A 14,059-nucleotide genomic window follows, 5' to 3' on the forward strand; every position below is an offset into this window, starting at 1 on the left:
AATAAGACCATTGGATTTATTGGTAGAGAGGTCATTAATGAGCTTGGAAGATAATTTCAGTAGAGTGGTGGAGATGGAAATGGTGCTACTAGGAGTTGGGGAATGACTGGATGGTGAGGCAGTGGAAGTCTCAGGGTCAACTGCTGTTTCTAGAACTTTGACAGTGAAGAGGAGAATTAGGATGACGGGTTCCAGGAGAGGTGGTGCTTAAAGGAAGGTTTATGGTTTTTTTTTTTTTGTTTATTTTTAGGATAGAGAATTCCTGAACATGAGTTTGTAGGAGATTAAAGATGCATGAGAGATAAGTGTAATAACTATTTACAAAGTAACTCCAGCCTATATACTGAAACTTGAGTCCTTGCTTCTGAGGGGAAGGTTATTACTTCTGGTGGGGAACAGAGAAGGTTTCAAGAATGGGGTGGCATTTGAACTGGGCTTTAAAGGATGGGTAAAAATTCAAGAGGGGAAGAAAGGGTAAGAGAACATTACAAGCATAGCAAGGAAAATGAGTGAAGAGATTGAAGCAGAAAAGCACTGGATATGTTCAAGAGGTACAGAATACAGTTAACCCTTCTGCATTGTCACTTTCCTCATTGTGGTTTCGATGTATTGCAGGTCAGAAAAAGAAATTAAATGGGAATTTTGGGAGAGTATTGTGGAAGTCACAGACTTACACTTGAAGGCCAGCAGTTAACACAGAAAAAGTTTAGAAATTCAGTAATGCATAACATGTATGTATAGTATTGTATAACATCAATGTATTTTATCTTTTAATACCATAATAATTCAGGCTTTTTTTCAGTCAAAAATTTTTACACGGATTTTCCAGATTGCAGAGCACCCTGCTCCCAACCCCTGGAGATGTGGAAGGGATAACCATAGTCCAGATCATTAGAGATCTAAAGTATGTGAAAGGAAGTAGGTATACACCTAAAGTATGTGAAAGGAAGTAAGCTCAGAAGAGAGATCAGAGTTGGAGAAAGAGATTTGAGAGGTTATAGTGATTTCTTCTTTTCCCTGAATTCCTATCACATTTACACTGGGTACCATTTATTACTTTGTAGCTTACTTGTATGTCATCTTTATGGTAATTGAACCATTTTATATCTGTTTATCTTGTTTCTCCAACAAGAATAGAAGTGTCTTTAGAGTGGGAAGAACATCGTACAACATTAAGCATATAACAGGGACTCAGCAATACTTGTTGATTTGAATTTTCTCAATCATTGCTGGCAACCAATAGTTATTTGGTTGAATATTGTTCCAACAACTGAACTTTGTCATTTGGAATTTAATTACAGAAGAGAATTATATGACAATTTTAAAAAATGAGCATCTTTATATTTCAAGTGGTTATCCTTAATAAAAAAAAATAGATATCTCAGAGCTTATTGAAGCATTCCTTTTTTGGGATTCATTTTCTAATACTGTATAGTGGTATCAAATGCAAATAGAAATGAGGGCCACTATAGTATATCGAGATCCCTGAGGGGTGCATATTGACTCAGAAAACCACATATTAACATCTATATTCTATTGTATTTTTATTTATTTTGTTAAACGTTTCCCAATTATATTTTAATCTGGTTAAGCTCGCTCAGGAGTGTCACATGGGCCACAACATGCTTGACTCTTCTGTTGGAGAAGACAATTTAAGGAAAATAAGTAAGGCAAAGAATTTTGCCTTGGGTGTGGTAGTGCTGCAATTTGTATATTTCACATATAATCACATTTTAGGTTTGTAGACCAGAGCCAATCATTGGACTGACTAAATATTTTAATTACATATACTTCTTTTGTACTGATTTGGACATTATTTTCATCACCTTTTCTTTTCTGAGGTCATTTTGGGAAGGGGTAGGTGTTCCCTTATATATTCTTTTCACCTTCAATTCAATCCAACAAGCATTAATTTGTTTCCTACCCTGTGCTGAATCCCTGAAGAGATTCAGAGATTAAAATGCAAAACAGTCCCTTGACCTCAGTAAGTCATGAGTAGCAATAGGAAAAATAGCTATAGAATTCAAGGGTAGAAGAAAGTGTAGAGATTAAATGGACAACTTGAACACTTTATTTTTTTTCCATCCTTTCTTTTCACACTTCCTTCTTAATTCAAAGAAAGAAGTATTCCTTCTCCACTCTAAAGCAACCCCCTCTACCTGTACCCATGGATCCCATTTTCCTCCTCTTTCTTCCACCACCTAGTTCTCCTCCATCCTCAGTTTCTTTTTTGAAACTTTCTTCTTCTGCCTTCAAATATTCTCAGCTTTGCCCACCTTAAAAATATCTGCTTGACCCCACTGATCCTATTTTTTGCTCAGTATGGAAAACTGACTGATACTAAAGAAAAATAATTACTCTTTTCTTGGTTTGCCTTTTTAAACCTATGATTTTTCATTACTATTATTATTGCTACAAGGCTTTTAACTATCAAATTATTACAATACAAAAATTTCCACATACCTGTAGTTTGGATCAATGATCTTAGCTCGGAACACATAAAAGCCAACATGTTGATTTTCCCAAACTATTTCATTTTCGTTGGACAAGTTGAAGATCTCATATGGTTTTAATAGGTTTCCAGGTTTTCCAATGGCAAATGAAAAGCAGTGTCTATAATTCTAAATATATGAGAAACAGAAATATCAAGGTTACTTGCTGATTTTGGTAAATAAACTTTCACTATATTCAGGGGTGTGTTCTGGTAAATGCTTAACAACTGTATCTCTGGGGTAGAAAAAAGCATAGATGACAAACTTTTAAGTATAATTTGCAATATTGTTTTGGACTTCCCACTAGTGCCCTGGTAGTATCCCTAGAACAGCTAACCTCATTTATATTAGGAGCTGTAGTAGCAACAGATTTGAAGATCTTTACCACCCATTAATAGGCCTTGTGACCTGCTTACATCACAGGAAGCCTAAGTTATATGGTGGGAGGAGCTTCCTGACAGGAAAAGAAAGTTATGTTACAGATAATGCTGAGAAAGAGATGTTATGGCTGCTAATGGCCACCCTTGTGATTGTTAGAACTGAACAGGCTGACTTAGCTGTACTGTGAGTTTGTTTTGGGGAAGACCCCAGCAGGGGGTCAGAGAGGTTTTGGGATGGTGCAGCTTTAGGCTGTTTTATGGTGTTTTAAGTTCCTTGCTGTTATGATAAAGTGGGCTGACTGGCTGTGGGAGCTGAACATTTGCTTATGGGATATGGTTCTCTGGTGTCTGAATAAATGTTATACTTCCTCTATCTTCTTTATGGAGAATCTCATATACTTTGTGATACAGAACTACATAGGCACATTCACGATTATTGTTGATGTTGTGTTTATTGCCTTACTGGTACAGAAGCCAAGGACAGATTGGATTGGATGAGTAAAATAGATTCAAGGTTTTACAAAGAATATAACAGAAAAGCTATACCATAACTGAGAGGAAATTCTTAAGAACTATAGCTAAAAGATTTCTGGAGCTCTGAGTTACCTCCATTTGCTATATATGTTCTAGGCTTGAGTTTACTTTCCTCTAAACTTCTTATGTTTGGGTAGGAGAGTGTGTCACACATCTTTAAGGGGGATATTTTGTACCAACTATACCATCTGAAGAAATATCCCTTTCTAAAAGCTAATTAAGTCTGGCTGACTAATTGATACCAACTGATAATCAGGGTGGGAATACCAGTTCGGGCTCATGAGTTTTATTACTAGAAAAAAAAGCTAGAAAAACCATTACCAATCCCTCATGGCTACTCCTAGCCTCAGGAAAGGAAGGAAGGAAGGAAACAAGCATTTATTTGATGCCTACTATGTGTCAGGCAGTGTGCCAAGCACTTTATAAATATTATCTCATTTGATCCTCACAAAAACACTGGCAGGTAGGTGCTATTATTATTTCAATTTTATAGGCAAAGAAATTGAGGCACACAGGTTGAGTACCTCGTCCAGGGTCACACAGTAAGTGTTTGAGGCTGGATTTGAACTGAAGTATCCAGGCCCAGCAGATATAGTCCTGCCATCAAAGAATTTACATTCTGATTGGGGAATAGAACATGTACATAAACAGATACATACAGAGTAGGTGGAAGTTTGACTGAGAAGGAAGGGCACAAACAGCTGGAGGGACTGGGAATGGACATCTGCAGAAGTGAACAGGGAGGGCCTTCTAGGCATTGGCAGACAGCTAATATGAAAGCATAGAAATGGGAGACAGATTGTAGGGGAGCAGCATATAGGCCAATATGACTAGACCATAGAGTCTTCCTTATTCCAAATCTGACTTTCTATCTATGAAGCCATGTTACCTCTGAACATAATGATCATATGGTCCAATAACCTGTGGAATGGCAAAACATTTTAAAGAACATGACTATAGCTTTAAAAATATTCATGCCCCTAGTTGTCTATCGAGTTTTATATCTCATGGAAATCTTATAATCCTTTAATTCAAAGTAATCCAGTTTTAATAAGCAATATACAAGTCCAATTTTTCTTACATGAGGGCCCCAGAGCTCTTCAATAGAGACATTTTCATTTTGTGCCTTCATTGACTCCCATGTCTGGGCTTGATTCACACAACCAGCCTGTTAAAAAGAGTATTTGCAAAGTTAAGAAGATTTATTTTCCTTGAAAGATTATTAATGATTCTTGGCCTTAACCCACACAGTAATGATACTTGCACAACTTGTATGGAGGAATGTTTCCATCATTGCTCTCAAACTAATGTCAAATGATGGTCCTGCTTTCTGGAGGAAGGAAGGAATGCCTTCAGAATCATCATCAAGAGTTAACTCCCCTCACAAATTTGAAAAAAAGAAAAAAAGGTATTTTCCCCTACTTGTCTCTCCAAAAATTAAGTGGGAAAGATAAATTACATTAAATAATTTGACCAACGGACTGAATTGCCAGGAGAAGCCCTTCTTCCTGTGTTTAGCTGAGTTTAGATGAGTGCCTGGGGAAGTTATATCAATTCAATTTTAATTCAAATTTAAAAAGTCAATTCAGTGAAAAGAAATAAAACTAGTTACTTAGTATGGTGTGAATGAAATAAACAGCTCATTGACTTGACTCTTCAGCTATGATTTGGCATCATGGAGAGAAGATGGTTTAGTTTGCACATCAAGGCTCACATTTGGACAGAGTTGCAACCAATCCTAGGGTCGCTAGGTAGCACAGTGGATAGAGGATCAGGCCTGGAGTCAGGAAGACTCCTCATCCTGAGTTCTTATCTGGCCTCAGACACTTACTAGCTGTGTGACCCTGGGCAAGTCACTTAACCCTGTTTTGCCTCAGTTCTCTCATCTACAAAGTGAGCTGGAGAAGGAAATGGCAAACCACTCCAGTATCTTTGCCAAGAAAACCCCAAATGGGGTCATAAAGAATCAGACATAACTGAAAAGTGACTGAATAAAGCAGGATACCCTTTGTTCTTTTCCACCACCCCAATTTCCTGATAGAATGAAATAAGATCATAGAAAGCTCCTTCTCAAGAGCCCCTTAGAGACTTAGTGATACCCATGTATTTTTTAATCAAGCCTGGGTTGAGAGAAAGAACATTCTAAGGAATTACGACGGGGCCTTATGAGCCAGGACAATCTTATTTGTTGGTGACTATACAGTGGGATTTGAACAGTACTTGAAAGGTTTCCTTTATCTCCAAATCTTTTACTAGAATGCCACAGTGCATGAAATGCTACCATTATAGTTAGTCCTTTGGGTTAAAGTATTATGTCTCTAAGAATTCCCTTTCAAAATATAAATATTCTTGTGAGAGGTAACACATTAAGAAGTCATAAGGTTTTTGTTGTTGTTATCGTTAATGAGGCAGCTAAGTGGTAGAGTAAGGATGACCTGAATTCAAATCTTGCCTTGGACATTGACTAGCTATGTGGCCCTGGACAAGTCACTTGACCTCCTTGTGCCTCAATTTCCTTATTTGTAAAATGGAGTTGATAATAATAACAGCTAGCCCCCAGGGGTTGTTGTGAAGTTAAAATGGGATAATTGGGCGAAGTGCTTAAAGCACCATATAAATGCTATAAATGCTAGCTGTTAGGACCATTTTAACATTTTAGTATGGAGTAGGCTACTAGGTTCCTTTCAGTTAGCTATCGCTTTGGAAAATAAGGCCTGGTAGTATTGAGATACAGTGAAGATTAAGTTTTCAAATCAAGCCATATTAATCAAGAACTTATGCAAGATGATATCTTGGGCTAGGCCTGATTTCAGCCTGCCCCTGGTAGTTTAAGGTTTGATGTTGGAACAAAATGAGATACTTGTAGGTCATTAAAAAGTTAACAAAAAGAGATCTACTTAGCCATAGCAAAAGGATATTCAACAAAAATAGGCACTGAGGACGCCTTGACTTGATTCAGGTCCAGGAAGCTCCCTTGTTTATTAACCATCATAATAAACCAGCCAAACTTCCCTCAACCCAGATTGTTCTCCCCATTGCCTCTAGGTCCTCATGGCTGCTTTGTACTCAGGCCACAAGGAAGTGACATCAAGAATCTGAGGTCTCAGTCTCCCAAGCCAACTGTTTCAACAATCCGGCTAGCAGCTGCTGTGAGGGTGCAAAACCAACAACAGCCAGCTCACAGAACGCTGCAAGCCCAGGTCCTTTTGATCTGCTTTGTTAAGGAAAGCAGCGTTAAAGGGTTAACAATCTTACTTTAATCCAGCATACAAATATCATTTATTTAGTTCAGGGGAAAAAACCAGCACCCTGAATTAAGACCAAATACAATTAGTAGTTATCAACATCTGAGCGTTCAGCCAGGGAGCTCATTACCACGGCTGGCCCAGAGTCACGCGCCACTCCTGCTGTGGCTCAGAGCTCCAAGAGAGAATGCCAACCTCTGCACTTATATATTCTGTTCAGGGACCTGGGAGCCCAACCTCACCCAGGCTGGGTGTGGAAAAATTCCCCACCCCCAGTATCACATCAGATAGAAATCAATGACTCCCAATTGTCTCAGTGCTGAGAAATACAAAAACATCCCACTTTATCTGCCCCATTCAAACAAAGGCCAGAATCATTAAAAGTCAACAGCAAAAAGTCCCACCTTAATTACTATTATACCAACCAAGCCTGAGGATGTCTCAGTATCTTTTAAGAAAAAAACTAGACTAATCTGCATGGGAGGAATGGTTTAGCTTTAGCTATTACTCTTAAGATAAAGTGAAGTAAAGCCATGGTGTTCACTATCAAGGACTTCATAGTCTAGTTGGCTTTGATAGGGAGAGAGTGTCTAGTACTCAGGTTGCTATCAATAGAAGGCAGTCCTGGGTAGGCCCCTAAAAAGAACACAGCAATGGATTCCTGTGGGAAAGAAGCAGTATCACAGGGGAGATAAAGGGCAGTGAAAGCACATTTGATTTGTTGGAAAGTGAGACATGGAGATCCAAGGAAGCTTGAAAGAGAGACATGGCTTTCCAAACTGAGCTTATGCTTGGAAGAGGGTCCCCAAAAGGAATTTCATTCATGGCCAGGTAATGTTTGAGACTAGGAAATTTTTTTTTACATTTAATTTTATTTTTTTCTCAATTACATATAAACAAAAATTTTTCTAACATTCATTTTAATAAAAATTTTGAATTCCATATTCTCTCCTTCCCTCCATTCCCCTCTCTCCCTTAAGAAAGCAAGAAATTTGGTATAGTTTATACATGTGCAGTCATGCAAGAATATATCCATATTAGCCATGTTGAAAAATAAAATACAGACAATAAAAATAATAATAAAGTTAAAAAATACTTCAATCTGCGTTCATACCCCATCAGTTCTTTCTCTGGAAGTGGATACATTTTTCATTATGAGTCCTTTGGAATTGTCTTGGATCATTGTATTGCTGAGAAAAGCTAAGTCATTCACAGTTGATCATTGTACAGTGTTACTGTTACTATGTACAATGTTCTCCTGGTTCTGCTCATTGCACCTTGCACCAGTTCATGTAAATCTTCCTGGATTTTTCTGAAAGCATCCTGCTCATCATTTCTTATAGCACAATAGTATTTCATTACAATCATATGCTAGAACTTGTTCAGCCATCCCCCATTTGATGGACATCCTCTCAATTTCCAATTCTTTGCCATCACACAAAGAGCTGCTAGAAATATTTTTGTACATTTAGTGCCCTTTTTCTTTTCCTTTGATTCCCTTTGGGATACAGGCCTAATAGTGGTATTGCTGGGTCAAAGGGTATGTACAGTTTTATAGCCCTTTGGACATAGTTCCAAATTGTTCTCCAGAATGGTTGGATCATAGACTAGAAAATTTGTAATCCAAGGACTGAGCCCAGTATCCAGGCTACAGTCCCTAAGATCTAAAAAATTAAGGCTTCATTATAGGAATAATGGAATTAGAAGGAATAACTGGGAAAATAGATAAAAATAGTCAACAGTGTAAGGAACCTTAAATCTCACTGTGTTGGACACCTTACCCCTCCATACTTTCTATCACCCCTATATCACCAGACTAGTCCTTCTCCATATCTGGTAAAGTTTTTTACTGTCAGAGAAGCAGCAGCAGGAACTGGGCATTTCTGGTGCTCGTTGATATCATAGCCCAATAAAGATGCTAACGCTGATTTGTCAGTAAATTGGCTCATCAAAAGTGTATTGAAGTTGTCCGTAAAACAATCAGGTTACCTCAAGTGATGTTTGCTGCTATATAGTTTTCCCCAAATGACTGAAACTTTTGATTTCATGCAATTCATCTTTATTACATAAACTACTGAAGCCAGAAAATGCATAAGATTGAGTACAATTTCAGCAGAGTAAAAACTATATTCCCAACTGATTTACCTAGGATTTATAGGTACATTGTTTATTTCATTACCTTGTTTTGTTGAAGTGAATAGACCAGCAAATATCAGCATTATTTTTTCTGGCAGAAATATGTATATAATAAAGGCAGAAATTTAGAATGAAGGAGTTAAGTCAGAGGTTGATAGAGATGCTCTCCCTTCCACCTCCCTGAAACCCATCCACCTAGCTCTTCTGCTGTTACACCCAGGTTAATTTGCATGACATCCAGGAGCATTACTCCAGTTTCACACAGCTCCTTGGCAGTTTTGTTGGATTCTCAAAAAAGGTTTGAAGGCATGCAGGCTAATAATCAAGGATCTGACAGGTGATAAAATGAATTTTCCAACCCCATATCAGATATTTAACTGGAGCCAGAGACTTTGAGCCAGCATCAGAAGAAGAGTTAAACAACAAATAAACCAGAACTTGTCTGTCTGTTTGTTTGGGTACAGCTGTCATAGCCTTAAGTTATAGGGAATGAAAGAGCTTTAGCTTTCTCTTTCTGGGAAGAAGATCGTTAGTGGCTATATTCTATCAGATGGTAGAGAGAGCAGGAAGAGGGATCCAAGAGGTGTTCTAGTGCACTCATTATACCATATAGCATATGGTAGCCCAAAAGGCAGCTCAGGAAACCCTGGTACTAGGAACAAATGGAAATACTCAGCAGAGATAACCCAGCAGAGAGTAGAGATGATACAATTCCTAAAGGGGACTGAAGACGAAATGCCTACTATTGAGAAGCAGTGAGTAACACTATCATGTCACCAGGAGACATTAGAGACTGTAATGTCAGCACTATGAGTTTACCTGGCCACACACATTACCACATGGTCGTTACCCAGGACATTTGTATTTCCTCCACCCATGTCCTTTCAAACACATTCATGGGGATGATTCACACTTTCAAAACTGCAGAATATGTAGTTCAAATTTTCCTTTAAAATTCTTCAAGCACAGGTCTCATTTCTTATGGACATTTATGGCCATTTTGTCCTGATAGAATCTATTTCATATGAGCTCTGGGTTTGTTTTTTTTTAAATTAACCTAAATGTCTCAAATCTACCTGTGGTGCTTTTATGACTGCAGGTGAAATGCCTTGGCAAGCACCAATGATATCTCACATACCATCAATATTTACTGACCAGTATAATAATCCACCATGCAGTCTCGACTTCCATCATTCTCTCAATAAAAGGATACCATCAGAGGAAGAAAATTAAAGTCACACCTTCACTTCCTGTCTTAGAGCACATTTTGTAGCTCTTCATCATGCAGCTGCTCCCACCATCATCCATTCAAGGGCAGCCACGGCTAACAGAGACTTCAAAGATTGGTTTGTTGTAGATATCTACTGATGGCCCACTTCCTGGTAGATGTTCCAGACTCCCTGCTTCACTTTCACATGACAGAAGCCCGAGTGAGAGGGATTGCCTTCATCCTTTCTGTGGACATCACCATGGCTACGGACTCATGTGACTTACAAGACAGGGTATCTGCAGTCGATAAGTGTGTGCTGAACTTGATGTTCTTTGGTGCTTCTGTTCATCTTTGATTGGCACATCTGATTTAGCACCAGCCAGAAGAGGTTTGGTATCCATCCCTACTTGAAGCTGAGCTTCACAAACATGATGTTAGCGCTTAGGAGTAAGTGAGAGTTGACTTCCAAGTTAAGTACTACAATTTGTGTATGAGATGAGTCTCACTGTGTCAGTAAGTTATCTACTGGAAAATACAATAGGCTTCTGATGTACATGGTTCAATATACTGCTCCTGGGCCTTTGGAGAGGGGGTGGGGAAGGGAACAAGCATTTATTAAGTGCCTGCTAAATACCAGACATTTATTAAGCACTTTACAAATATCATCTCATTTTACTTTCACAATGAGCCTGTGAGGTAGATGCTACGATTATACCCATTTTACAGTTGAGGAAACAAAGCTTTAACTGGGTCATCCAGTGTCACACGGCTAGTAAATATCTGAGGCCAGATTCCAGGTCCTATACTCTTTCTACTGCACCACCGGTTACCACATATCAGTTCTTTTGAACTGTGCTTATTCTTTATCATTTTGCAACATTCATTTAAAAATGTTTTTGTGATCATAATTTCCATTTGCAGTGCTGTAATCATTGCATATATTGTTTTCTTGGTTCTGCTGACTTGACTTTGCATCAGTTCAATAGATCTTCCATCCCTCTATGTATTCACATTCATAATTTCTTACGGCACAGTAATATTCCATTATACCCATGTGCCATGATTTGTTTAGACATTCTACAATCAATGGGCATATATTTCTAATTCTTTGTTATAACAAAAAGTGTTGTTGTAAAAATTTGGGTGCACATAGGGGACTTTCTCCTATTCAAAAGCCTCCTTGGGGTATAAGCATAGTAATGGTATCTCAGGTCAAAAGATATGGACATTTTATTTTCATAATTCCACATTGATTTCCAGAATGGCTATACTGATTCACAGTTCTGCTAACAATGAATCAGTGTGTCATCGTTTTCATTTGCAGGCTGTGAGGTAAAACTTGAGAGTTGTTTTGACACGTATTTCTCTTATTACTAATGATTTGTGGTTGCTTATAGTTTGTAATTTTTTTTTGGAGAAATGTTTATTTCTGTCCTTTGATCATTTGTCTATTGGGGATGGCTTTTGAATTTAGAAATTTCTGTTAATTGTTTACATGTCTTAGATACCAAACCTAAGTTTGTCAGAGAAATTTGATACAAAGATCACAAGGTATCCTTGATAATCCTATTTCCATAGTCTGCATGTGGTAGATATTAAGTGTGAATTAGTCAATGGGTTTATTTATCATTAACAGCTCATACAGTCTAGCCTAAACCTTTTCTTTCCCGAACCACCCTACATAATTCCAAACATAAATCTATCAACTGTTATCTGAATAAATTTTAAACATGAAACATTAGCTACTATCTATTGGACATTTTGACAGTGTGGTAGCAGAAACAATTTGTCATATATTGTGCCAAAGCAGACATAAAACCCACGTGGAATGTAACAGAAATTCTAGAAGTTTGTCATATTAAATGAGAATTCAGATGGATCTTAACATAAGAGAATCATATCACTTGCTTGTTCACAAGATAAAGGTAACAACAATCTTATCCAATAAAAACTCTAGAACTCAAAGTTTCTGACAGCAGAAGGAAGATTTCGCTATTGTTTCTGAGCTGACAGAGTTGATTAACAGACCGATAAATCTAACAGAAGCCTTCCTTTTCCCCTATAGCAGAAATGTTGCTGTAGGCAAATCTTGTTCTTTTCCTCACCCTCAAATTAGTTAACTCTACTTTTTCTTACAAGAGGATTTTTTTTTTTAAGATTGGGTCTCTCATACTTACCAGGATGGAAGTGGAAGGGCTACTCACCTCTGATTATTAGCAAAGCACTTTTGACCTGCTCTGTGTCCAACTTTACTGGTTTGCCCCTCATGCAACCTGACGTCTCCTTGCCCCTAGGAGATCTCCACAATGATTCCAGACTTGGTGCAGGCAGCCAATTGGCTTCACTCACTATACCTCAGAACTCTTGAGCTTAAGTGATCTACCAACCTCAACTTTCTGGTTAGCAGAGATTACAGGCATGTGCCACCATCCCTGTTCAGAAAATGTCATAAACTTAAAAGGAAAAGACCTAGTCGAACTATATAACTAAATACCATGCAAATGAAAAAAAAAATCACTTACATCAATCATGGATAAGCTATAGCTAAAATCTTTTCTTCCAAATATCTCCCAGATAATAAAATTTGCTTCAACTTCTTCAATGAATTGGCGGCCATCATATCTGGAAGAAATAATATTCACAAGAACTTAATGCTTAGTAATGTCAATTTTGGGATAGTTGGGTTTCTTGAACTCTCATCAGTTCTAAGCAACTCATCTTGTGAGACCCAAAAATCTCTGAATATACAGCAATGGCTGTTAGGAAAAAATCTGGACATTGTGATTGTGCGTAATGACTAAACTGGGTCATAGAAAATAATGAGAAGAAAGAGAGAGAGGTGGTGGATGGACTTGTATCTTTAAGGGAGACATGTGGTTAGCCTTAGTACCTTAGAACATCTTTCCCCAGTCCTTTACCCAGAGGGACTGTGAGATCTACTGCTGGGTGAGACCACTCCTCACACATGCGATTCATTTTTCTTCTAACCAAATCAAAGAGAAATCAATAAACTGCCGTTTTCCAATACCAAAGCAGGAAGCCCTTCCTATTCCCTCTTAAGGCAGGCTATTCTCCTTTTAGACATATTTGATCGTTAGGAAGTTTTTCCTGATATGAGTTCTGGACTGGCTTCTTTTTAAATTCTACTCATTATTCCTAGTTCCTCCATCCAGGGATAAAAAGAGCAAATCTAATCCCTCTTCCATACTACAGTCCCTTTAAATATTTGAAGACTTGCATTCCCTTAGACTTATCTTCAGGCTTACATATCTTTAGTTCCTTCAACTGATTCTCATATGCAATGAACTCAAGAACCTTCACCAAAAATGCATGACGGTTGCCCCTCTTCAGATGTTCTCCAGCTTACCAAAGCTATTCATGAACTATGGTGACTAGAGATGTACCTTCCCTCTGTTTATTATCTCCAGCTTATCTTGTTTGTACATAATTGTTTGCATGTTGTTTCCCTCATTAAGTCATTAAGCTCCTTTTTATCTTTCTTTCTATCCTCAAGTACTTACAGTGCCTGGCACATAGTAGGTGCTTAGTAAAGGCTTGTTGACCGACAGACAATATGATAGATATAGTCTGTCCAGAGCAGAGTATAAAGCAGGACTATCACCTCCTAATTACTAGAAGCCAAGACTTTCTTAATGCAAATCACCCTCACCTTTTCGGGTGCCGTATCACACTGTTGACTCATTGAACCTGTAATTCATCCAACCCCCAGATCTTTCATGTGTAGCCAATTTTTGGTATGCAAATTGACAAATTTGTAAGAAAACAGATTCTTACAAAACCCCCTTAAAGGCAGGGATTATCTTTTCCCTTTCCTTGTATCCCCAGCACTTAGCCCAGTAGCTGTTTAATAACAGATAGAGGGCTGGGCCTGGAATTAGGAAGACCTGAATTTAAATCCAGCCTCAGACACTTACTAGCTGTGTGATCTTGGGTAAATTGCTTAATCCTGTTTGCCTCAGTTCCTCATCTGTAAAATGAGCTGGAGAAGGAAATGGCAAACCACTCCAGTATCTTTGCAAGAAGACCCCAATGGGGTCATAA

The 14,059-nt window shown here is 38.1% G+C and overlaps 1 protein-coding gene across 1 annotated transcript in view; it reads right to left on the reverse strand.

The window, feature by feature from the left end:
• Nucleotides 1–14,059, reverse strand: part of CATSPERE (catsper channel auxiliary subunit epsilon) — a 159,602-nt gene that overhangs the window by 11,049 nt on the left and 134,494 nt on the right. Inside the window, exons 13-15 of the mRNA XM_036755546.1 lie at nucleotides 12,520–12,619; nucleotides 4,488–4,574; nucleotides 2,464–2,621 (exon numbers count right to left, since the gene is read on the reverse strand). Of these exons, the coding sequence (XP_036611441.1) occupies nucleotides 2,464–2,621; nucleotides 4,488–4,574; nucleotides 12,520–12,619 (345 nt within the window). The remainder of the gene's footprint in view (nucleotides 1–2,463; nucleotides 2,622–4,487; nucleotides 4,575–12,519; nucleotides 12,620–14,059) is intronic.

This window comes from Trichosurus vulpecula, chromosome 4, assembly GCF_011100635.1.
Source record: "Trichosurus vulpecula isolate mTriVul1 chromosome 4, mTriVul1.pri, whole genome shotgun sequence".
In the NCBI taxonomy this organism is placed as follows: domain Eukaryota; kingdom Metazoa; phylum Chordata; class Mammalia; order Diprotodontia; family Phalangeridae; genus Trichosurus; species Trichosurus vulpecula.